This window comes from Esox lucius, chromosome 15, assembly GCF_011004845.1.
Source record: "Esox lucius isolate fEsoLuc1 chromosome 15, fEsoLuc1.pri, whole genome shotgun sequence".
Taxonomy (NCBI): Eukaryota; Metazoa; Chordata; class Actinopteri; order Esociformes; family Esocidae; genus Esox; species Esox lucius.
In genome coordinates this window covers 29,547,910-29,572,280 of record NC_047583.1, presented here as the reverse complement: position 1 = coordinate 29,572,280, position 24,371 = coordinate 29,547,910, and the positions used below count along the sequence as shown (strand labels likewise).

Sequence of the window (24,371 nt, the reverse complement as noted above, 5' to 3'; positions counted from 1 at the left end):
ACCACATGAACAGTTGACATTCAAAACATCTGTCTCCATACAGTGCACTTACTACACTGACCAATTTACCGAACAATATAATAGAGCTTGCACAATCATGTCCTACACCGTTTTGGTGCTTGTTTTCTCACTTTCTCACTCACAATATTGAAAACTGAATGTTAGCAACCGGACAATGACTGACAGATTGCTTTTGCTTTCCCATGTCTATTATTGTTCATTTGAGGAAAGATGATTAATGATGTCAGAGGAGAAGGTTGACACTTTCATTTGACCCACAGAAATGTAGCATTTTCCAATGCCCTTTGTGTATACAGCCAAAATTGGGTGTATACATTAATGGCACGAATTGAAACAATGCCAGACCACTGCCAATCCAAAGGTTGTCCCAACAATTCAGCCTTAGAGCGGAACGAAAGATGCTCATTGAAGTCTCTAAGAACCCCACGGTAACATCAAGGATTCTACAAGCCTCTTCTGCCACAATCGATGTCAAAGCGCATGAGTCAACTGTCAGAAACAGACTACACAGAGGAGAAGCCGCTGCTCAAGGTGGAGTTGTTAAGCTGCAATGCCAGACCTCACGTTTGGCGAAAAACAAAACACTGCATTTGAATAGAAGAACCTCATACCAACATTAAGCATAAAGGCTGTGCCATTATGGTTTGCAGCCTCATGCCCAGGCCAACTTGCCGTTATTCAACTTGCCGTTATTCAGTCAACCATGAATTCCATGTTCTAGCAAATAATTCTTGAAACTGAAATGAACATGGATCTTTCAACTGGAGAAGAGTTAATGTCTGGATCTCAAACCTATCAGTTATCAACTATCGTTATTATGAATGCTTTTGACCAAGTTGAAGCAGTAATGTAGAGTGGGCAAAAATTCCTACCATTCAATATTAGAGACTGATATCCCTTCACCTATTGTATATAATTGTACATGGACATTGTGTAGTTTGATGTATTCTCTCCTCATAGTGTCTACCACTAGCATTAACATTACACCAAGTAAAATCCTTAGTATGTGTAAACAGTTGATTCTGATTATACTATGTACATCATGTCATGATACATGATAACTTACCATGTTATATTTTTTGTTACTACTGAATGACAATGTTCATACAGAGAAACCTCTACTGGGTCACCTTATTTGTTCTTTTGTCTCTCACACAGTCTTTGGACATCTCTCTTGCCCTGTTTTTTTCTCTCTCTCTGTGTGTGCTCCCCACCCCCTACCCTTTTCCATACCCCCTCCCCCTCTTCTGTCTTGCCCCCTCTGCTCTGTCAGAGGAATGTGGGCTCATTAGCACCTGGGCCAGAGCACTGATGGGGGGATTGATTGATTGATACCTCTAGGGGAATGTTCTCCTCCCTCCTGACAGCCAGCATTTGTAAAACGTCTTCCACTCCAGTGCCCAACGCTGATGGCTCACCAGGGCACTAAACATCGAAAGAGTGCCAGAGCAGTACTGAATGAGAGATGGAGAGAGAAAGAAAGAATCAGAGAAAGAGATTGATAAAGACAGAAAGAATCCGACAGACAGAATCAGAAAGAGACAGACAGAACCTGGGAGGGAGAAAGGCATACATACACAGTAGCCAGATACACATAGTAAACCAAACAGCCTGTGCCAGTTACACCGTTATATTGCAGGGTAATGCAGAAGAAAATGGAGCAGAACACTCAGGACAAGGGGCGTGTTAGGGGCGGGAACGCCTCAGCAAGATGGCATCAGTTGCTATGCAACTGGGTGCTGAAGCTATTTATACACAAGTCCCTTCTCCCATTCTTCCTCCCCTGGCTCTGACTGCTTATCATGAGTTGGAGATCTGAGGCAGAGACTGGGCTAGGATTCATCAGAGGTCTTAGGGTCGTGTGTGCATGCGTGCGTGCCCGCATGGTTAGTAGCTTCCACTGCCAGCATTAAACATTTGTATTATTTAGCTGCGTTTGTACAGTACTCAATATCCACATTGAAGAGGATGGCAACCTTATTTGTGCCATGGTTAAGAGTTTGTAATATAAATGATTAAACTTCATTTAATATTGCATTTAAATAGTTTGTGAGAATTGTATGTTAACTTCAATACATTATTCTCAACCTTTAGGTTAGGTCAGTTCTGTAGTCTGTTAAAATGTCTCTGTAACAACCAAATCAAATCTTGTACGTGTCATAAATAACGTCAAAGCAGGAATTTCAGTGAGAGACATTACTGAATTCATCGCTTAGGGGCCAGATCTACTTTTCTACAGAGAAGGGGGACAATAGATATGATTGAACAGAGCAATACATGACATTATTGCATTTTAATAACAACTCTCTCTCTCTGAGGAGCTGTAGAACATGCAATTACCTGCTGCCAGACAAGGCACGTATATGTACATCTAAACGGCCTATTATGGGCAGGAACAGATGACTGGAATTGAAATGTCTTATCAGGACTGTTTCACACCTGCTGAAAGATGGCCCTAAGTTGCCATCAGCGCACCCATCCCTAGCTCACTCTGCAGACTGATATCCCTGTCTGTCTCGCACTGGCAGACCCGTCCATATGGACAGGGACCTAATTATCCCCCAGCAATGACTGATTCAACATTTTGATTAAATCCTCCCTCAGTCCAAGTTCAAAAGCTCTATTCAAAAACCACTTGCGCATCTTTTCTGTTCTTTAAGAATAGTTGTTATCTCTGTTGACTATTATGGCACTGAGAGAGGCTTATTTTGCCTCAATATTGAACAACGTTTCTATCAATTTAAAGTCACTTTTTAAAATACTTCAAATGTGCACTTTGACATTAACAATTGAAATGCCTAACATTTGACACTTGGTTTTGTAGCGACAAATTATTTATGTATGGATTTTTTTATTGATGTCCTATAAAAAGGTATGCTTTTTCTCCTCTTCAGCCAGAGGAACCTGGCTGAAATCACAGAGCTTATCCACACAGCTTTCCTTGTGCACCGTGGAATTGTTAATCTCAAGGAGTGGGCAAACTCAGATGGAACTCTGAAGGACATGCAATTTGGAAACAAGATGGCTGTTCTCAGTGGGGACTTCTTGCTTGCTAATGCCTGCACCGGACTGGCCCAGCTAAACAACACTAAGGTATTAAATAATCATAATGTTACAAACGCTGTTGGAGCAAGACATACTTCTTGAACAGTAGCTGTTTTTCCATTGAAATTAGCCTTCCTAAGTAAACATTTTGCCTTTTACCTGTGTGAGGTAAATGATACTTGTTGAGATTGTCACAGTATGGCTAACTATATTGGGGAGAATAGACTTTGTAGATCGATTGAATCAACATCTATTCTCCCACTTGCAAGGCAGACGGACACACGCGTATGTGCTTGGATGAAGTAATGTAACCCCATAAGTAGAATGAGATGCATTTTCCTATGGCCTTTCACTCATTCTTACTAAGCACTTCTGCAGTTAATGTCTGTCTGTGTAAGGTGTGCTTGTCTCGATGGGTGTGGGGGTCACAGATCACTTCAAGTGCATACGCTGGTAACCCATTGCTGACAGAATCTGTCACTAAGCCCAACTTTCAGAATGTGGCTGAACAACAGAATCAGCTTTGTGCTTTGCATTTTAATTCATTTCTATCTGAAGTCAGGTTGTCAAATTGATATATGTAGGAATACTTTACATGAATATCATGTGTTTAATAATCTTCTCTTAGACAGAAATGCATGTGTCTCCAATAATTTCATAAAATTCTAGAGCTCTCCCTGTTAGACAGAAATGCATGTGCCTCCACTCTCCCCTTGGATAAAAGTAAAAGTTTCAGGTTACACATGAGTTGTAAAATGTAGCCTGGTTGAAATGTTAAAATGAGACTTGTGTGTGTCTGAACGATGTCAATGCCTCAATACAAATTTGAGAATCCTATTTACAACTGGACAGAGAATAAGATGTTCATACATTCCAGTCATTTAAGGTAAAGCTTTGAGTGATTTGCAGGTGTGGCTACACAAGGCAACCTGAGGTTAAATGGTGTTAAATCAAAATAATATATACTGTATGTTTATTTTTTAGTGTTATTTGGATGTGCTTAAATGAGAATTGTAGCAGTTGTATCATTAGCGCTTTTAGGTTTATAAGCATTTCACAAAAACTAGGGAGTTTATGGGAGCAATTGATCTGGATTATATGTCCCGGCCTTGAGAGGAATCCTAGGCCGGTACTTGTATAAATGGTAAAGTGATCTCCAAGCCCAGCTCTGGTTTCTCTCCCTCACAGGCCTGTCGGCAAAACACGATCTGCTTGGATTTGGGAATAGAGTAAGGGGGAGGCTGGAGCTTATCTGATACTTTCCAAAAAAAGACCCTCCCCCTCCCTTCATTTTGCTCATTGCCAGCCTAGCAAATACAGCACATCTGGTAACACTGTAGGTGCATTGTCCTTTTAGGCCTTTCGTGAGGCATGAGTTTCTTTAATATTTCCAAAAGGATCTGGTTACCAGAGGGCACTGCTAAGACTCTGATAGAGACAGACAGTGCCACCACCCTCTCAAGTCATGAAAAAAAACATCTTGAATGTATTGTAAAGAACACACATTCCTTTTTTTCTTGTCACTTAGAACTGTAAATGCTTGCCCATTTATGTTCATCCTTAGAAATTGGAGGTGAATCAAGGGACAGCCGAACAAAACCGTGTTTGAGCTTATTTGAACTCAGTCAGTTGTTTGAACAATCATAAAAAAGTGTCTGAGTGAATTACCTTTGGAGGATTAGTGTCGTGTGAGAGCGAGTGAGCTATTTAAAATGTAGTCATGCATGCCCCCTGCAAGAGGGACTGGGCAACTGCAGACGGATTACATAATAAGACCTCTCCAAATTTTTGTGAAGCTTAATGAGACAAAGATGTAATCTCAGTCTGTGTGTGTGTGTATATATATATATATATATATATATATATATATATATATATATATATATATATATATATATATATATACACACACACACACACACACACACACACACACACACACACACACACACACACACACACACACACACACACACACACACACACACACACACACACACACACACAGGGTGGACAAAATAACACCTAACAATATATTAATATCAGGGATCTAATGGAGCCAACCCTTCAGAACTGCTCCAATACTTCTTGGAATGCTGTCATACAAGTCCTGAACTGTGTGTATTGCACTTCAGTGGGATATAAGCCTGCAGTTCTTTGAGGGATGGAGGTGGTGGAAATTTGCTTTGGTTCAATGGTGTTCAGATCTGGTGATCTGGCATTTAACATCATCCTGGTGTTCATACAACTACTCTTGAATTGAATGTGGAAATGATCAACCCCGAATACTGGAACATCTTGAGGGAACTGTGTTTGCACCATAGGGTTCATCAGGTCCTGTAAAATGGCCTCATATTCCTTGGCCATTATACAACCATGACTCTCCCATGACGGATGCCTGTAACATTAAGGATCTCCCACCATGTTTAACACTAGGACCGCCAGGCCTTTCAGACCAACAGTATCAGCAAGAGCCAAATGCTGTTTTTCCTCAATAGTATACCAATAGGCCCTATTATACACATTCTCCTCCGCAGCATCACCATCCAGCCAGAACATCAGTTCATCTACTGGGTCGTCATCAAATTAAATAGAATAGTCTAAAAATTATGAATTACCGAATGTGTTTGTTTTAAATGAATTTAATGAATTAGAAAAAACACAAGAATGTGTTTGTAGTGAGGGTCTTATCATACAAAAAAAGCATCTAAAAAAATAATACATATAACGATTATTTCTAAGAACACAGGCTATAGTATTTTCATTAGTTTATTAGGCCCTACAAATGTACAAAATGTATTATTATTCAAAATAAAATCCATTAGAATTTTCTTTTTCATTTTGATGATGTACAACGTAAAATATGCGACGATCCGCATTCACGCAACACCCCGGACTCTCCACTATTACGCAAACCTGTTCCTCATAACATCATCCAGGACTTCCCGTGATGACATAAACCGGATCTTCACTACTATAGCCTGTGACCAACCTTGTGTTTGTATTGTCTGCTAGTTGTTCGTGTGTGTTTTCTCAGCTAGTGCACATGTTCCTTTGTATCAGTTCTAGCCATTTCAGCCTTCATTGTTTGTATTATGCATTACGCTATTCAGCTTAGTAAACCCACTGTTCATCCTGCACCTGGACTCCTTACTTACCACACTGTGACATATATAAATAAACAGATTTTTTTTTTTGATAAGCAGACTGAAAGGATGATCAAAGTGGCTGGCAGTGGCATTTGTGGTTGGCGTTGGTTCGTTTATAAAAAAATGTGCGAGGTGGCTCAGGCATTGGAGGGGGCGGCTCATTATCAGAATCAGATGAAGACCCGACATCTCGATTTCAGGATCTATTTCTGAACCTCCATCTGACTCCATCTCATCTAAATTTTGCAGCAATGCTGTCAGGGCGTTGAATCGTCGGGTTCAGTTTGCCATTGTGAACTAAACTCTGTAAATTGTGACTTCAGTCACATGCACAGAGGTGTGTCTGGGTTGATCAGTTGGTTATCGCCCATTCATCCATTGGCGTCATTGCTATTCATTAAATTGATTCAACTTTGTCATTGAAGTACAAGTGCAGTATAATGAAATGCAGTTAGCATCAGAAGTGCAAGTAGAAGAATGCAAAAAATCTACAAGTGAAACCATTAAGAAGTGGGATGTATAAATGTGCAAATTGAAGGTGGCAGGTGGCATGTGCAACTGAAATGCAGGGATAGAAGCAGTGAGGTTCCCGAGGTTATCATTACATGTAACAACTGATAAAGAATGTAAACAACGTACACAATTTCAAAGAATGATTTACAGTAGCTAGGGTTGGAAATCATTTCAATTTCATCGATTCTAAATTCTGATTCTGCTAATCGAATCCAGTTTTCATGTGTCTTTTCGAATCCACGGTTCTTGGAAATTTGTAGCCAGTTCCAACTTGGAACCGGTTCTTGACACCCAACCCTAACAGTAGCCTACATGCAAATATAGAAAAGTCATTTGTTTATTGTATTGATGAAAAACAGTAACGTAATAGAGTTGCTGAATTGATTGTTGGTATTTCGTTCCGTGAATAATTATTTAGCGTAATACATTTGTGGAATCTTAATCTTCAGTAAAATAAGCAGAGAAAATTCAAAGAGGTATAATAGGATGTGTATGCGATTTTGTTTCTCTTCTAAGATGGACAGTAACATGTAATACCTTTATTGAATTGGTAGCTGGCGATTGGTAAAGAATGTCTGGTATTTCGTAAAAAAAAAAAAAAAAAAGATTTACATTTTAGATTTACATTTGATGAATTAGCCTAAATCTACTATTGAAAAACGGTAATGTGTGATACATATGTTGAATTGTCAAGTAGCCTATATCGTTTTATGTTTCAATAATAGCCTAATTTAATTTGGTGAATGGTCATGGAAATCTTGTATTTCATTTGTTCATTCAAATTCAACCAATACTCTATCATTCATCTGAGAGTATCGCACATTCATCCCTTGATGTCATGCATTTAGTGACGGGTGATTAGCGCCTGGGTATGATTAGCGGGATGCCTGGGTACCAACGCTATGTGACGTGGGCTTTTGGCTGATTAAGATGGAAAACGGGGAAAAAACTGGTAAATAATTTCTCTAGTTTTCCGTTTGTGAGTTGAGAAATTTGGCAACTAAACAATGTAATATACGCCTATTTAGGAAAAGTAATGGAAGGAGGAGGGTGTAGCTTTCCAAATGGCAGTTTTATTTACAAACTTAAATGCTAATTCCCATAGACATTTGGCGGTCCTAGAGTTAACAGTTTGAAGCAGACTTTGTGGGCTGAAGGCTTTTTCCAAACGTAAACCTGTCTGAATGTAGGAAATGAGGGTGAAAGATGACTTCTCACACCATATTAATATTTTCCATTGCTCAGGGGTCCAGGTTCAGGTGCTCAACAGTGTATCCCAGTCTGTCAGCCTGTCTCTCTGACAACTGTTCTTCTTTGCAGATGCAATTTATTAATCTTCGGCATTTGCTGTCAAAATATTAAGACGGTTCCCCTTGACACATTGGCTAATTTTGTAGTTTTTGACTGATGCATATTCCGGCACCGACTATTTGGCCTCTTTGGAACTCGGTTAGTTGCTTCATGTTGGTTTGAAAACTCAAATATTAAAGTGGTGGTTGTCAGACCTCTTTTGTAGCTGACATGTGTATATACTGTTGTTTAGCAATCAACCTAATGTGACCTCTGCAGCTTTGTTTATAATTGTGATATAGTTACTCCACAATAACAGTCGTTTTCCGTGTGGTGTTTCTGTTATTTCGTCCACCCCCTGTACATGTTGTGGTGCAAACGTACCCCTGCCTACTGAATCAACCTCTCAAATGGTACAGTATAGCGGAGGACCAACAGCATATTAGGCAGGGTTTGGAGTGCATAAACCCCTCATTAGAAAGTTTTTCTTCCTTTAATTTGTCACCCACCTGTATATTTTCAATTTACCTGATAAAAACGATAAACATGGGCCAGCAGTCTAGGCTTTGCTGTTGTGCTCCTTCTAATTGCCAGGATAAAGGATAAAGCACAACTTCACTCAAAACAAGTTGTACACCTATGCCACTGATTTGCTGATTGAGTACACCTTATGTAATTAGATAATAACAAAGGAGCTGATTGAACTGAAAACGTTGGTCTTTTCAAAAACCGTGTTAGTCAACCAAAATTTAAATTTTTGGTTTAGTATTTTCAGGATTTATTTTAGTTAACCAGATATTTTTACTGGGGTGAAACTGCCAATATTAGCAAAAACCACAAAGCACTGCTTGACCGTTGTGATTTCAAAAGCATAGAACAATACATCCCGATTGGTTGGAATGCATGCAGATGTGCCCATGACTTAAAATTCTAACTCAAGCAATATGGCCCTGATTAAGTGTAGCCTTCTTAAATCCATAATACTGTATATCTGCGTGAATAGTGATTACAAATATTGCTTTTTAGCATTTACTCCAGAGAAAGGTTTTGGGTGCATTCAAAAGCAAATCCTAAAGTGCAGAATTTCTGTTCTGTAGAGTCTCAGATTTTGTAGTTGTGTGCGCTGTTAAGAAATATGAAAGTTTTTAAAAGTCTTCTGTTGGCAAATCAAAAAGTGACACCCTACTTTCCTTCCATCAGCATCACTAACACATGATTATATTTCCTTAAATGAGCAGACAATGGCATGAGAAATCTCTTATGCTGGTTGTTAAAATTCTATACAATTCAATCAACTTCTGTTCAAGTGAGAAAACAAGCACTGAACATGGTAGGGAATCACCGTGCCAACTAAATATCTTTGTTCATTTGAACATTTCCAAACATAGTTTTTAACGGCTTTTATTTTGACCAAAATTGAATGTAAAGTGAGTGTTAAATGCAGCATTGCTATAATACAGCTAACATCCAAAGAGGGGAAGCAAATTTCCTTTGTCAGATATTGTTATAGAGCCAAAAGAAAACTAAAATGCTTACTACTACAATAATTATTGAGGGAAATTAATATTTAGTTAATATTTAGTTCAGACTTAATATGATTAATATTCTTCCTCCTACTACCATGATACAAAAAAGTTTCTCTTTGTTTCTCTGATGCATAATTGGATTGAAAAAACTATGAGGTAGAATCAACACCTCAACCAATCTGAAATGATTTGAACATGATAACATTTGAACTCTGATATTGATAGTACAGTTTGTGTTTTCATAACGATTGCGTTATTTGCTATGCTGATGTGTTTGTTTAGCCTAGGAAGGTTAAATGCACCTTGCCAGCCAGCCTTTCTGGACAGATATGCGTTGTAGGTTTGTAGTCCACTCAACCTATTTCAAAAAACAAGTTTTTATGTTGTTTGCCAACTTATCATAGCTATGAAATGCAAAAAACGATCACTATTTTATTTCTACTAAATACCAAGTAAGTTCCTGTATTAATAAACTGTGAACTTGTTTACGAGAGAACAATCAGTGAGGGGAAAAATTATTTGATCCCCTGCTGATTTTGTACGTTTGCCCACTGACAAAGAAATGATCAGTCTATAATGGTAGGTTTATTTGTGAGAGACATAATAACAAAAGAAAAATCCAGAAAAACACATGTCAAAAATGTTATTAATTGATTTGCATTTTAATGAGTGAAATAAGTATTCAACCCCTCTGCAAAACTTAGTACAAGGTACTTAGTACACTTAGTACCTTGTGGCAAAACCCTTGTTGCCAATCACAGAGATCAGACGTTTCTTGTAGTTGGCCACCAGGTTTGCACACATCTCAGGAGGGATTTTGTCTCACTCCTCTTTACAGATCTTCTCCAAGTCATTAAGGTTTCAAGGTTGACATTTGGCAACTCGAACCTTCAGCTCCCTCCACAGATTTTCTATGGGATTAAGGTCTGGCTAGGCCACACCAGGACCCTAATGTGCTTCTTCTTGAGCCACTCCTTTGTTGTCTTGGTTGTGTGTTTTGGGTCATTGTCGTGTTGGAATATCCATCCATGACCCATTTTCAATGCCCTGGCTGAGGGAAGGAGGTTCTCACCCAGGATTTGACGATACATGGCCCCGTCCATCGTCCCCTTTGTTAGAAATCGGCGGTTTCGTATAGTGGTCAAATAATGTAGAACCTGTATCAAATTGAGGGAGAAGTTTGCTCATGTTTATTGGAAAATTGCAGCACAGATGTCATTCGGTGAACGTTCCATTATCTTCTCACTGTAATGTTGGTTACAAGCTGACCTATACATTAAGGGTGTTTCTACCCAGCAAAGATCAGGTTTCCAAGACAGTAACCCCCATGCCAAATGGTCAGTGTAAACATTCCTGGGGTTAGTAGAGCGCAACCTACAGAGAGATAATCTAAATAGAGATGTTTCTGTTGTTCTCATTATCTAGGCACATTCACTTCCAATGAAACGTACATAGATATTGTAATTGTTAATGATCAGATTCCACACCTTGATGCAGTGAAGTTGTCCTGTCCCCTTAGCAGAAAAACACCCCCAAAGCATAATGTTTACACCATGTTTGATGGTGGGGATGGTGTTCTTGGGGTCATAGGCATCATTCCTCCTCCTCCTAACACAGCGAGTTGAGTTGATGCCAAAGAGCTCGATTTTGGTCTCATCTGACGACAACACTTTCACCCAGTTCTCCTCTGAATCATTCAGATGTTCATTGGCAAATTTCAGACGGGCCTGTACATGTGCTTTCTTGAGCAGGGGGACCTTGCGGGCGCTGCAGGATATCAGTCCTTCATGGCGTAGTGTGTTACCAATTGTTTTCTTGGTGACTATGGTCTCAGCTGCCTTGAGATCATTGACAAGATCCTCCTGTGTAGTTCTGGGCTGATTCCTCACCGTTCTCATAATCAGTGCAACTCCACGACGTGGAGCCCCAGACCGAGGGAGATTGACAGTTCTTTTGTGTTTCTTCCAATTGCGAATAATCGCCACAACTGTTGTCACCTTCTCCCCAAGCTGATTGGCGATGGTCTTGTAGCCCATATATACAGTTTAAGTTAAATCTTGTCCCTGACATCCTTGGAAGGCTCTTTAGTCTTGGCCATGGTGGAGAGTTTAGAATCTGATTGATTGATTGATTGCTTCTGTGGACAGGTTTCTTTTAAACAGGTAACAAGCTGAGATTAGGAGCACTCTCCTAATCTCAGCTCGTTACCTGTATAAAAGACACCTGGGAGCCAGAAATCTTTCTGATTGAGAGGGGATCAAATACATATTTCACTCTTTAAAATGCAAATCAATGTATACAATTTTTGACATGCGTTTTTCTGGATTTTTGCCAAGAAGAGCGAATGTTTCTTACTGACTGATTTAGTACACCTTGTTAAATAGCATAGTGGTTAGAGAAGCGGACTTGTTAACTATCAGTATCTACATAATCGTAAGCCTGAAATAAAACAGTATGGTTATATACTATTGATTTTCACTTACACATCCGTGCAAGTGTTTTGGGTCAGGATAGACAAACACATTTGCTGGATACAACATACAGTAGTTACGTTATAGTAAGCCTTAACTTAAACTGTATACGGTTATATTGCGACTGTTTCTCAGTTTAACTGTAGCAATGTCATTCACGAATGGCCAGTTAATTATTAAAATGGCCAGTGGCAAAAGAGGATTTGTTGGGGTTAGACACAAGGCTATACTGACACCCGGCAAATGTACAGCTCCGTGGGGTAGTGGTTAATGACACAGTGTTTCATGTGGGCGACCCGGGTTCGAGTCTCAAGACGGCAACACTTTCTACATCAAGCTGGCTGAACAAGGCTTCCATGGTTTCTTGTTTTGTTGTTATTCTGTCTCTCACTGTTTAAATCATTAAAATTATAGACTGATAATTTCTTTTGTCAGAGGGCAAACGTACATAATCAGGCTGTGCAAAGGCAGATCTAGATTATTTAACTGACAGATCTGGTCGCCTACAGATGAAGGAAATCCATGTTCAGTGGTGTTTCAAAACAAGCTTCTGAGATGTTGTAATGTCTGCATTTATGAAGCTGTTATCTATCGTAACAGATTTACAAATATGCCATTACGAAAGTACTTCCAAGGTGCCACATTTCATATGTTTGAAAAGGAAATGCATCTCATAGATGTCTATAACTTTGTCTGAGTATGTTTTTGACGTTTTCAACTGCTGTAATAAATCAGTCATAATTTCCCTGGCACCATTTGCACAAGCAAAGTTGTAGTACAAGAACATGTAGAACATTTTGCAGCCAGTGAGTTATGCTCAGCCTATGTCAAGTCCAAAAAGCAACAGTAGTTTCTGGGGCACTTTGAGAGTTAGAGAGAAGTCATCTTTAAATAATAACATTTATGTAATCTTTCAAAATGAGGACTAGGAATGGTAGTTCCAACTACAGCACATATAGAATGTATTCACCCCCTTGAAGTATTCACCCACTTTTTCATATTTTATTGTGTCAATGCCTCAGAATTTAATGCATTTAAATGTTGATGTCTTTCAATTCCCCATACCCCACACTTTTAAGAAGATATTTTTTAAATTGTTGAAACAAATTATACAGTGGGGAGAACAAGTATTTGATACACTGCCGATTTAACAGGCTTTCCCACTTACAAAGCTTGTAGAAGTCTGTAATTTTTATCATAGGTACTCTTCAACTGTGAGTGAAGGAATCTAAAACATAAATCCAGAAAATCACATTTTATGATTTTTAAGTAATTAGTTTGCATTTTATTGCATGACATAAGTATTTGATACATCAGAAAAGCAGAACTTAATATTTGGTACAGAAAGTTTCCTGTAATTCTTGACCAGGTTTGCACACACTGCAGCAGGGATTTTGGCCCATTCCTCCATACAGACCTTCTCCAGATCCTTCAGGTTTCAGGGCTGTTGCTGGGCAATACAGACTTTCAGCTCCCTCCAAGGATTTTGTATTGGGTTCATGTCTGGAGACTGGCTAGGCCACTCCAGAACCTTGAGATGCTTCTTACGGAGCCACTCCTTAGTTGCCCTGGCTGTGTGTTTCAGGTCGTTGTCATGCTGGAAGACCCAGCCACGACCCATCATCAATGCTCTTACTGAGGGAAGGAGGTTGTTGGCCAATATCTCACGATACATGGCCCCATCCATCCTCCCCTCAATACGGTGCAGTCGTCCTGTCCCCTTTGCCGAAAAGCATCCCCAAAGAATGATGTTTCCACCTCCGTGCTTCACGGTTGGAATGGTGTTCTTGGGGTTGTACTCATCCTTCTTCTTTCTCCAAACACGGCGAGTGGAGTTTAGACCAAAAGCTCTATTTTTGTCTCATCAGACCACATTACTTTCTCCCATTCCTCCTCTGGATCATCCAGATGGTCACTGGCAAACTTCAGACGGGCCTGGACATACGCTGGCTTGAGCAGGGGGACCTTGCGTGCGATGCAGGATTTTAATCCATGACGGCGTAATGTGTTACTAATAGTTTTCTTTGAGACTGTGGTCCCAACTCTCTTCAGGTCATTGACCAGGTCCTGCCGTGTAGTTCTGGGCTGATCCCTCACCTTCCTTATGATCATTGATGCCCCACGAGGTGAGATCTTGCATGGAGCCCCAGACCGAGGGAGATTGACCGTCATCTTGAACTTCTTCCTTTTTCTAATAATTGCGTCAACAGTTGTTGCCTTCTCACCAAGCTGCTTAACTATTGTCCTGTAGCCCATCCCAGCCTTGTGCAGGTCTACAATTGTATCGCTGATGTCCTTACACAGCTCTCTGGTCTTGGCCATTGTGGAGACGTTTGAGTGTGTGGACAGGTGTCTTTTATACAGGTAATGAGTTCAAACTGGTGCAGTTAATACAGGTAATGAGTGGAGAACAGGAGGGCTTCTTAAAGAAAAACTAACAGGTCTGTGAGAGCCGGAATTCTTACTGGTTGGTAGGTGATCAAATAGTTATGTCATGCAATAAAATGCTAATTAATTATTTAAAAATCATACAATGTGATTTTCTGGATTTTTGTTTTAGATTCCATCTCTCACATATATCAAATACTTGTTCTCCCCACTGTATAATATATTTTTTTTGGACAATTATAAAAATAATGTTGCAAAAAGGCAGCAAAATGCTTGCATTCTATATAGCCCATTGTTAGTGTGACCACCATCATTAGTCGAGAGAAGGCACAACGTCCTCTTTGGCTAAAGGGAGATACTTTTTGGTGAGGCCACATAGAAGGGGCATCGATGGCTATTGTTGTCGAGGCTGCCAAGAAATGTTACTGCATAGATCTGTTTTCTTATGAGATATGCATATGCCTCAAGGACCTTTAAAATTTCCCATGAAGGATTTTCTAGGACTTAATACGCTTTTCATCTGGAACTAAATCTGCTTGAAACTTGAAATACCAAATATACACTACCATTCAAACATTTGAGGTCACTTAGAAATGTCCTTGTTTTCAAAAGAGAAGATTTTTGTTCATTAAAATAACATCAAATTGATCAGAAGTACTGTGTAAAATACAATAGTCATTTAATGTTGTAAATTATTATTGTAGCTGTAAACGGCTGATTTGTTTAATGAAATATCTACATAGGCGCACAGAAGCCCATTATCAGCAACCATCAGCTCTGTGTTCCAATGGCACGTTGTGTTAGTAAAGTTTATCATTTTAAAAGGCTAATTGTTCATTAGAAAACCTTTTTGCAATTATGTTAGGTTAGCTGAAAACTGATATGCTGATTAAAAAAGCATTACAACTGGTCTTCTTTAGACTAGATGAGTATCTGGCACATCAGCAATTGTGGGTTCAATTACAGGCTCAAAATGGCCAGAAACGACAAACTTTCTACCAAAACTATTCTTGTTCTGAGAAATGAAGGCTATTCCATGCAAGAAATTGCCAGGATACTGAAGATGTCGTACAACGCTGTGTTCTACTCACTTCACAGAACAGTGCAAACTGGCTCCAACCAGAATAGAAAGAGGAATTGGAGGCTGCGGTGTACAACTGAGCAACAGGACTAATACAAAACACCAGTCTCAACATCAACAGTGAAGAGGTGACTCCGGGATGCTGGCCTTCTAGGCAGAGTTGGACTGACTACTCTAAGTTTGAAATGTTCAGATCACAAAGAAGAACATTTGTGAGGCGCAGATCAAATTAATATATGCTGGATGAGTGCTTTATACCGTCTGTCAAGCATGGTGGAGGCAATATGATGATCTGTGGGTGCTTTGGTGATGGTAAAAGGGACCTTGAAGAAGGAAGACTATCGCTCCATTTTGCAAGGATGGCGCTTGATTGGAGCCAATTTCTCCCTACGACAGGACAACTACCCAAATCAGAGCTCCAAACTATGCAAGTACTATTTAGGGAAAAAGCAGTCAGCTGGTATTCTGTCTATAATAGAGTGGCCTGCACAGTCATCTGCTCTCAACCCTATTGAGCTGTTGTGGGAGCAGCTTAACCATACGAAGTGCCCATCAAGCCAATCCAGCTTTTGGGAGGTGCTTCAGGAAGCATGGGGTGAAATCTCTTCAGATTACCTCAACAAATTGACATCCACAACGCCAAAGGTCTGTCAGGCTGTAATTGCTGCAAATGGAGGATTCTTTGACAAAAGCAAAGTTTGAAGGACATCATTTTTATTATTAATTATTTCAATAAAAAATAATGATTTCTAATCATCCTATTCATTTAGCTATATTTCCTATTAAAACTCATTTCATGTATGTTTTCATGGAAAACAAACATTTCTAAGTGACCCCAATCTTTTGAACGGTAGTGTATATACCAAGGTCTCAATGTTATATTTTTTCTGATCGGCAATTGTACTGTATGTTCAAAACATATAGCATGCTCCTTGAAGCTTTATTTTTACTTTGTGCTTGAAAGGTTGTGGAGTTAATATCGAGTGCCATTGGTGACTTGGTGCAAGGCATCTACCATGAGATGCCTAACAATGTGGAGGTAAGAACATTTCCATACCCCCACCAGGCACATCCTTACCAGAGATATATAAGGATTTACATGACACCTCACAAAACTGACAACATTATTGAAAATGTATCCCCTACAGCTCCGTAACTACTCATTCCCCGCAACAACTCAACATTCATGGGATAATAAAAAAGCTGAGATTTCTAAACAAAAATAGACATTACTGTCTATCATGTCTAATTAATATGGACAAAAACGTTTTCAGTTGGCATACATTAAAAACAGTTCTATCACATGTCTGCTAGTATTCCCTCCTGGATGCAACCAGATGATTTCTGACAAAGGTATTACACCTCACCCTATGAAGAAAAGCTTTCCCAGCAGAACTCAGTGTTATGTTCTGTCTCAGAAAAAGGTTTGAGTTTCGACCTTGGCTCTTTTCTCCCTGAAACCTGATACTGTGGTAATAAGTCACTGATCTTAACAAATGAAATGTTTTTTTTACCAGTTATGATTTCTAGAATGCGCAATTAAGTTCCAGAGAATAGGTGTGCAATATGTTCTTTGATTTCAGCTGTTATTTCTTGTATTGTTTTTTTTAACTGCTCTTTGTAGGACAAGAGCCTAACTGATGACATTACCATGGTCACATGGGAGGAGCAGATGTTCTTGTCTCATGGTGCCTTGCTGGCGAAAAGCTGCCAGGCAGCGATGGAGCTTGCCAAACATGAAAAAGATGCCCAAGGACTGGCCTACAAATACGGGAAGCATCTATCACTGGGCTATAAGGCAAGCTCTACTGTAAAAAAGTAAAAGATTGTCTTTGCTGATAAGTAACTAAGTTGTTCTGTTTGCCTTTAGTTTTACTGTAAATGTGAAATGGAAATGGTGAAATGGTCCACATACTGTCATGGATATTTGCAATACACTGATAGCTACTGAGATGTGACATCTAAGGATAGTAATTTGATTGTCATGAATATTGATTAATGCTGTAATTTCTCCCTCTTTAGTTAAACTCAGACCTACAGCCATTTATGAAAAGCAGTTCAGCAGACCCAGTTACATTCGGTTTGAACTCTGCCCCTGTGATTCTACACCGGCAGATTGTGGGACAGGAGAAATGGCATCATCAGCTGCAACAGGTATTTAACTACTTATTCTGGGCTATTAACTTTTCCCAACATTTCCATTATTTGTATTGCCACATGCAAAAATGTATACTTCTTAAAAAGTATTTCCCAATTTTCTCTCTATGAACAGGCAAAAACTATTGGAACACAAATTGACTATACAAAGGTGAGCCAAGTGGATGTAAATGGAGTGTATTTCTATTGTGGTATTCTAGCAGGGTGGTTCAGTGTGGATGGGCACAAATATGCAATTTCTATACTGATATCAGTTGCATTTCTAAACTTGATTTCAAAATTGCATAATCATTTTAAAACATTTTGCCAAAAATACTGGAACATTTTGTATTTTCTTTTAAGTGATGATTTTTCTTCCCCTGCCATAACATACTGTAGTGGTTTCAGTTCCACTTTAAGCCAACCCAGTTGTTCTTCGTGTCTGCTTGAAAAGTAGCAGTGACTGGCTGTCTGAACCTAAACTGGGGAAAACAAATTATCTGTACTGATTAATAAAATCTGTATAGTGAAACCGATAAGTTGGTAATTTGTTCCATCTCAGTCCAAGATCTCAACCCTACAGTAGTGTAGAATAAATGTAAGCTAGCTAGATGGCTAGCCAAGGAAGCTTGCTAGTGTTTGCTAAAGCAGATAAACCAGCAGATAAACCAGGCCGTTTTAACAGATTATTAGCCAGTAATAGGCTTACTACTATCTAACTACTTGGAATAGTCATAAGAATTGAGCAATTTTGAGCGAGACTGAATATGAACTTTACACAGCCAAAGCTATTTCATGGCACAATTAAATTTTTCTTTCATTTGTGAATGACATTGATACATTAACTATCAATATAGGTGATAATAACTAACTTTTTCGTCAAGTGAAAATACGAGAGGATTGGGGAAACCCCTACTCTTTTACTGCCCAAGGGGTTTTGACCTACCCTATATTACCCCAAAAATAATGCACGGATGCGGACCTCGGAAATACACCAGAAATACTCGCAATATAATCGTGAAATTTCATTTTAGGCTTACTGTAACGCAGCTACTGAAGGTTGTAGCCAGCTAAGATGTTGTCTTTCTGGAACAAATCCTAATGCATAATTTGCTTTAACTGTAACGAGATTCAAACGCAGGACCTACTGTTTGTAGGTCTGCTTCTCTAACCACTACGCTATTTAACAAAGAGTACTCAGTCACTCACTCAGTAAGAGACATTCGCTCTTCTTGGCCGGCGCTGCTTATGCGGTCCGGCAAAAAACTTTGTTATAATGGACAAAATGTACACAAACATTAACAATGCTATAGTCCCAATTCATGTAAATAATTAGTACAGGGTGGTCTGAATGCTGATTGACTGAAAGCCATGGTATATTTAACCAATATGGCCAATTTACCATGGCTAAGAGCTGTTCATATGAACGATGAATTGTGGCATTATTGACCATTTTGACAGTGTACAACCCGTGTCTCCTTATTCCAATTAAAACTGGTTACCAATGCAAATTTAGCAGTAAAATGTTATTTGATGCCACACCCGTGGTTTCATATATCATTACTTTCAATCAATCAGCATCTGGGCCTTGAGAAACCCGTTTTATGGGATCACAACTTTTTATTATTCTAATTGCATTTGTTACTGGTTTATAATAGCAATAAGCCATCTGGGGTTTTGTGATATATTGCCAATTGTACATGCAGGGCACAACAACTGTTAACTTGGTTACAATGTGCTAGCTAGCAAGGAAATAATTTAAATGCTGGCTAATGTTACCAACTAACCAACAAGCTGGTCCAAGTAGTAAACCAAGCGCACCCGTATTGCCTGCCATTCATTCAGTGCAGGAGGAGGAAATTCTGGTACATTATAATATTATGGACAACAGTGTGAAAAACATGTAAAATAAGCATACAATATATCACAACATGCCTTGGGCATATCGATATGAAACTATATAATTTCAAATTCTCAATACTGGGTCCCACCGCTAGTTGCTAGAGTGTCAAATATGCTCAGAGAGGGTTTAAATCCACTTCAACCAACCACAAATTTGACTTTTCTTTCCAAAAGTCAGTTAGAGGGAAAGGTGGGGACAGACGGGCGCAGTAAAAAACCAATAGAGGGCAGGGGTATCTCTGGTCACGTCTGAAACCAGATCGTCTGGGATTAGGTACCTAGGACTATTTGTGGAGGAGACAGAGAGACGGAGACTCTCCTTCATGAGGAGAGGCGGGGAGTATGGGGAGTATGTATCCTCCTACCCACACACTAGTTACTGTACTTACTATAACTATCATTACTGTTTTGATAAGTCCTGTTCATAATTGTAGAGATCTCAGAGATTATTTAGGAAATCTCTGCCACCTGTTGTTTGTAGAGTAAACGATAGACAGAGGAGGACAAATACTTTCTGTGGAATAATGAGTGTGGAGGAGACCCATAAAGTATGCTTTGTCCCTGTTTCCTAACTGAAGAGCGTGCAGCCACATTAGCGCAGTGTAGCAATGCTTCTCGTCTGCTGTTTTTTATGGGAAAGCCCACAGGGTGTTTTCGGTCCCAGAATTCATTAGGTACAATGCCCTGAGCCAAAAGATGTCCTGCCAGAGCAGAATGAGGAAAGACACCCAAGATTACTCAATGTTTCTGAGAGGAGGGACTCTCATGACCAATGTACAGTTTTGTTAGAACGACTGCATGTTCTATCTTCAGGGATCACAATAGGAATTCAAATTTTAATACAAAAATGTTTAAAATAATAACGTATTAATGAAAGTCATATCCTATGGTCTCTTCTTGCAACAGCTGCGGTCCTCGATCAAGTTGGAAGATGGTATTACTTCAACAATGGACCTGTGTCGTTACCACAGCAGCAAAGCTCTGGAGTCCATCCAGTTTTTTCCTTCCTCTGAGGCGCACTCAGCCTTGGAGAACATCGCTAGGGCTGTTACAAAGTTCTGACCCCCCTTTAATCCCCTGTGGCCTCAGGACAAATTGCACAAACAATCAATGCTCAAACACACACTGAAACTAAAAACAATTGTGGTTCTATTTAAACAAATCAATGGGCAGAACACATGGAATGACCCTTCCCCTCATTGCTCCTACAGGCATTTACCACAAATTAAATTAGATGCCACTGTTAAAACCCCATTTAACGGTTTACTATTAAATCAATTCACATCATGTCAATTGTTGTTTAGTCATTTTATTGTTTTGTGTTTGTTGTGTGTACTACTATTACTACTTTGCTCTGCCACTGTGGAACAACAGACAGTCTAGAAGGAAAAAGGTCATTAAGCTTTCTGTGGCCCTGCCACAAGGAGCACACTCAAAGCTGTGCGGGCAGTAATTATTAATGAGGCCCATTCTTGTGACCTGCAGCAAATGGATAGGAAATGCAAGGGTATTGATTGGGCCTCTGTGCTCTGTGGGCTGGCGCCAGGGTGGTGGCCTGTGGTTTCTCAGTGGGGGACAGCCAAGGTGTGAAACTGGGTGGATGGGCGTCACCATCAGTGTCTGTCTGTCACATGTGGCCTAGCCTGAAGGGCAGATGGGGGGGAAAAGGAAAAGGACACAGACCAGCACTAGTTTTTCAGGGCCCTAGGCAAGATTTGGTTGGGGTGGGGGCAACCACATTTTAGATGAGAACCTTTAACAATTCCTGGCAAATCAAATTTATTTATAAAGCCCTTTTTACATCAGCAGTTGTCACAAAGTGCTTTTATAAAACGCTCAGCCTGAACCCCCAAGGAGCTAGCAACAACAGTGTTGAAGCACTGTGGCTAGGAAGAACTCCCTAAAAGGGGCTGACATTTAGGAAGAAACCAAGAGAGGAACCAGCCTTGAAGGGGTGACCAGTCCTCTTGTGGCTGTGCCGAGTGAACATTTTAGGAGTAAAAATTCTAATAATAAATGCATGGAGGCTGTGTCCAGAGTCTATAAAACAAAGTCCAGGTCAGAAGCAGCTGGAATCGTCAGGTATCATCTTGATCTGTAACACAACCAGGAGGACTTTGGACACGGACAGCAATGAGACTTTTGAGCCGGGGTACTCCGGAGACGTGGGCGACAAGGAAAATAGAGAGAGTGCATTCCTTAGATTTATAAGGATTTACAAAAGAGAAGGAGAACTGACCCAACTCCTCCGGCAACATAAAAATAACAGCATAAAACCTTGGGGCTGAGACAGGGGGGTCTAGTGACACTGTGGCCCTATCCAGGGGAGGCCCCCGGACAGGGCCCAACAGGCAGGAAGTCTACCCACATTACCAAGCATCAACCAAAGGGACACCAACCAACTGCAACCACCCTGGATGAGGGCCAATTATTGCCCGAGTTCACTCCAATTGCTCGAGGGGCTCAATGAAGAGATAACAGCAGGCCGGTGACTCCGCCCCCGAATAGCATTGGAGAGAGGGCATCCCAGTGGGGATGTGAGCCCACCTGGCAAGACAGCAAGGATGGACAGTATCAAGTCTTTCCGTTCACCTTCAGACCCCTGGGCCAGACTAAACTTAATCATAGGCGATGTGAAGAGATGAGGCTTCACTAGACACTTGAAAGTTTGCACTGAGTCAGCATTTCTAACCTTAGTTAGCAGATCATTTCACAGCAGTAGAGCTCTATGAGAGAGCCTCTGCATGTTTGTTTAGAAATTCTAGGTACAATAAGAAGGCCTGAAACTTGGGATTTTAGATTACATGTATGTATGTATGGCTGAATCATTTCACAAGGTAAGTAGGGGCAAGTCCATGTTTGGCTTTATAGGTTAACAATAAAACCTTAAAATCAGCCCTAGCCCTAACAAGCAGCCAGAGTAGGGGGGCTAATACTGGAGTAATGTGTCCAAATGTTTTAGTTCTAGTTAAAATTGTAGCAACAATGTTCAGCACTAATTGAAGTTTATTCATTGATTTATCTGGGTAACCAGAGAGAAGAGCATTGCGGTAATCTAATCTAGAAGTAACAATAGCATGTATTAGTTTTTCTGCATCAGTTTTTGATAAAAGTTTAGATTTTTGCAATGTTCCGAAGATGGAAAAAAGCAGTTCTTGAGGTATATTTTATATGTTATATGTCATCAATTTTCAGGCTGTTCCCCTTTGATAAATGTTCATACTCCCAACCCTTACCTATGGAGGACCAAACCTGCCAAAATTTGAAATAAATGAATAAATAAATAAATGTATCAGTAAATATATGCATAAAAATATAATAATGAATCAGTATTAATTCCTTGATCATTCATTTCTGTTTTTATATATTTTTTTATTAATTTCCATTATCATATATTTCTGTTTATATTTATTTATTTCCATATTCTTTTATTTCTGTATTTATTTCCTTATTCTTTTATTTCTGTATTTATTTATTTCTGTGTTCTTTTATTTCTGTATTTCCTTGTCCTTAAGCAAATTAAGGGGCGGGACTAACAGTCAGACGTAGCAATCAAGCCCAGAGCAGCAAATAGAATCTGACTGGGAAGACGGTGAGTGCTGTTTTACAGTGGATTCTTGGCGCATCCCCATGTTGCCAATCACTATTCCTCGCATATGCATCGTTTAAGCATAGGTGACATGATTAAGGTATTGAGTTTTCGGAAAATCACAATATCATTCTAGAGTGAATAGGCTATGAGAATGGCGTGTCTTTGCGTGTCTGTCCCTGCATTGAAATTGGTTCATTTCAGTGCCAGTGTATAGGATCAGACTCGTAATTTAAGCGATCGTATTCTACCAAACTCCTTTCGGTTTGGACCTATGCACTGGTGTTGATATCAAGATGTTATCCCCATCAGATCCCTACAATGATCTGCAATGTAAGACAAAAGTTATCTACCGCTAAAGCGTGCTTCCTCGCTAATACGGGTAAACGCTGTCTTGTGTTCAGTAGGCTACTCTTGAGTCAGTCTGTGTGGCAAGTTAATAATGCAATTATTTATACCTTTTAATCAGGATGGAGGGGTTATGTAGATTATTTTGAATGTGTTGCAGTTGTTAAGTGTATACACTTCAATCTAACAGAACATTGCGCAGTTATGTCATATTTTATACTGCAGGGGGATAAATTCTATAATACCTTTTCACAGTTTTTCAAACAGGGTCTGTGACCATGTTATCCAGATTTAGTTTACTTTTGATTTGCCACTTTACGTTCAAAGCTCATTAATTTAAAATAAAATTGACGAAGTTCACCAGAGGCGTCGCTAGGATCACATTACATTCAGTATTGAAATGTTCTTGGTCAATTTGAGATCCGGGGCTATTCATAAAAGACGCCCAGGCCTAACGACGCCACTGGAGTTCATTAAAAATATTATTCTATTCACTGCAGGGTACATCAGTCTGCAAAAAAAGCCGGTATGAGGTGTGGGGGTAGTTGTCTGGCAGATAAAAATATCAACGGCCAAAATGTCTGGTAGGAAATATACCAAATAAATAAATAAATCTATTAATAGCATATTAAATAGCCTAATATTGTATGACCTATACAGTGGTGTTTTTACATGTAAAAAATTGGTGGGTACAAACCACTTCAAAATATAGGATACATACCAGTAAAGCTACAAAACTCCCTCTTGCTACTGATGTGTTTATTTAACATCAACAGAAAACACTTTTTAACGACAGAGCGGCTTGCTTCTACAATGTGTTGTAGTACACATACTGGAGAGAGAGACCTTCTTGTCTAATTGCTCTCATTCTCTCTCACATGTAAAATTACCACTGTCACATTTACAAACCTA

At 39.6% G+C, this 24,371-nt stretch overlaps 1 protein-coding gene across 1 annotated transcript in view; it reads left to right on the top strand.

Moving 5' to 3' along the window:
• pdss2 (prenyl (decaprenyl) diphosphate synthase, subunit 2) overlaps positions 1–20,815 on the top strand; it is a 33,277-nt gene extending 12,462 nt beyond the window's left edge. The window contains exons 3-8 of the mRNA XM_010903541.3: positions 2,916–3,114; positions 16,449–16,523; positions 17,109–17,282; positions 17,507–17,638; positions 17,757–17,792; positions 20,429–20,815. Coding sequence (XP_010901843.2) covers positions 2,916–3,114; positions 16,449–16,523; positions 17,109–17,282; positions 17,507–17,638; positions 17,757–17,792; positions 20,429–20,584 — 772 coding nt within the window. The 3' untranslated portion in view covers positions 20,585–20,815. The remainder of the gene's footprint in view (positions 1–2,915; positions 3,115–16,448; positions 16,524–17,108; positions 17,283–17,506; positions 17,639–17,756; positions 17,793–20,428) is intronic.
• The last annotated feature ends 3,556 nt before the right edge of the window (positions 20,816–24,371 follow it).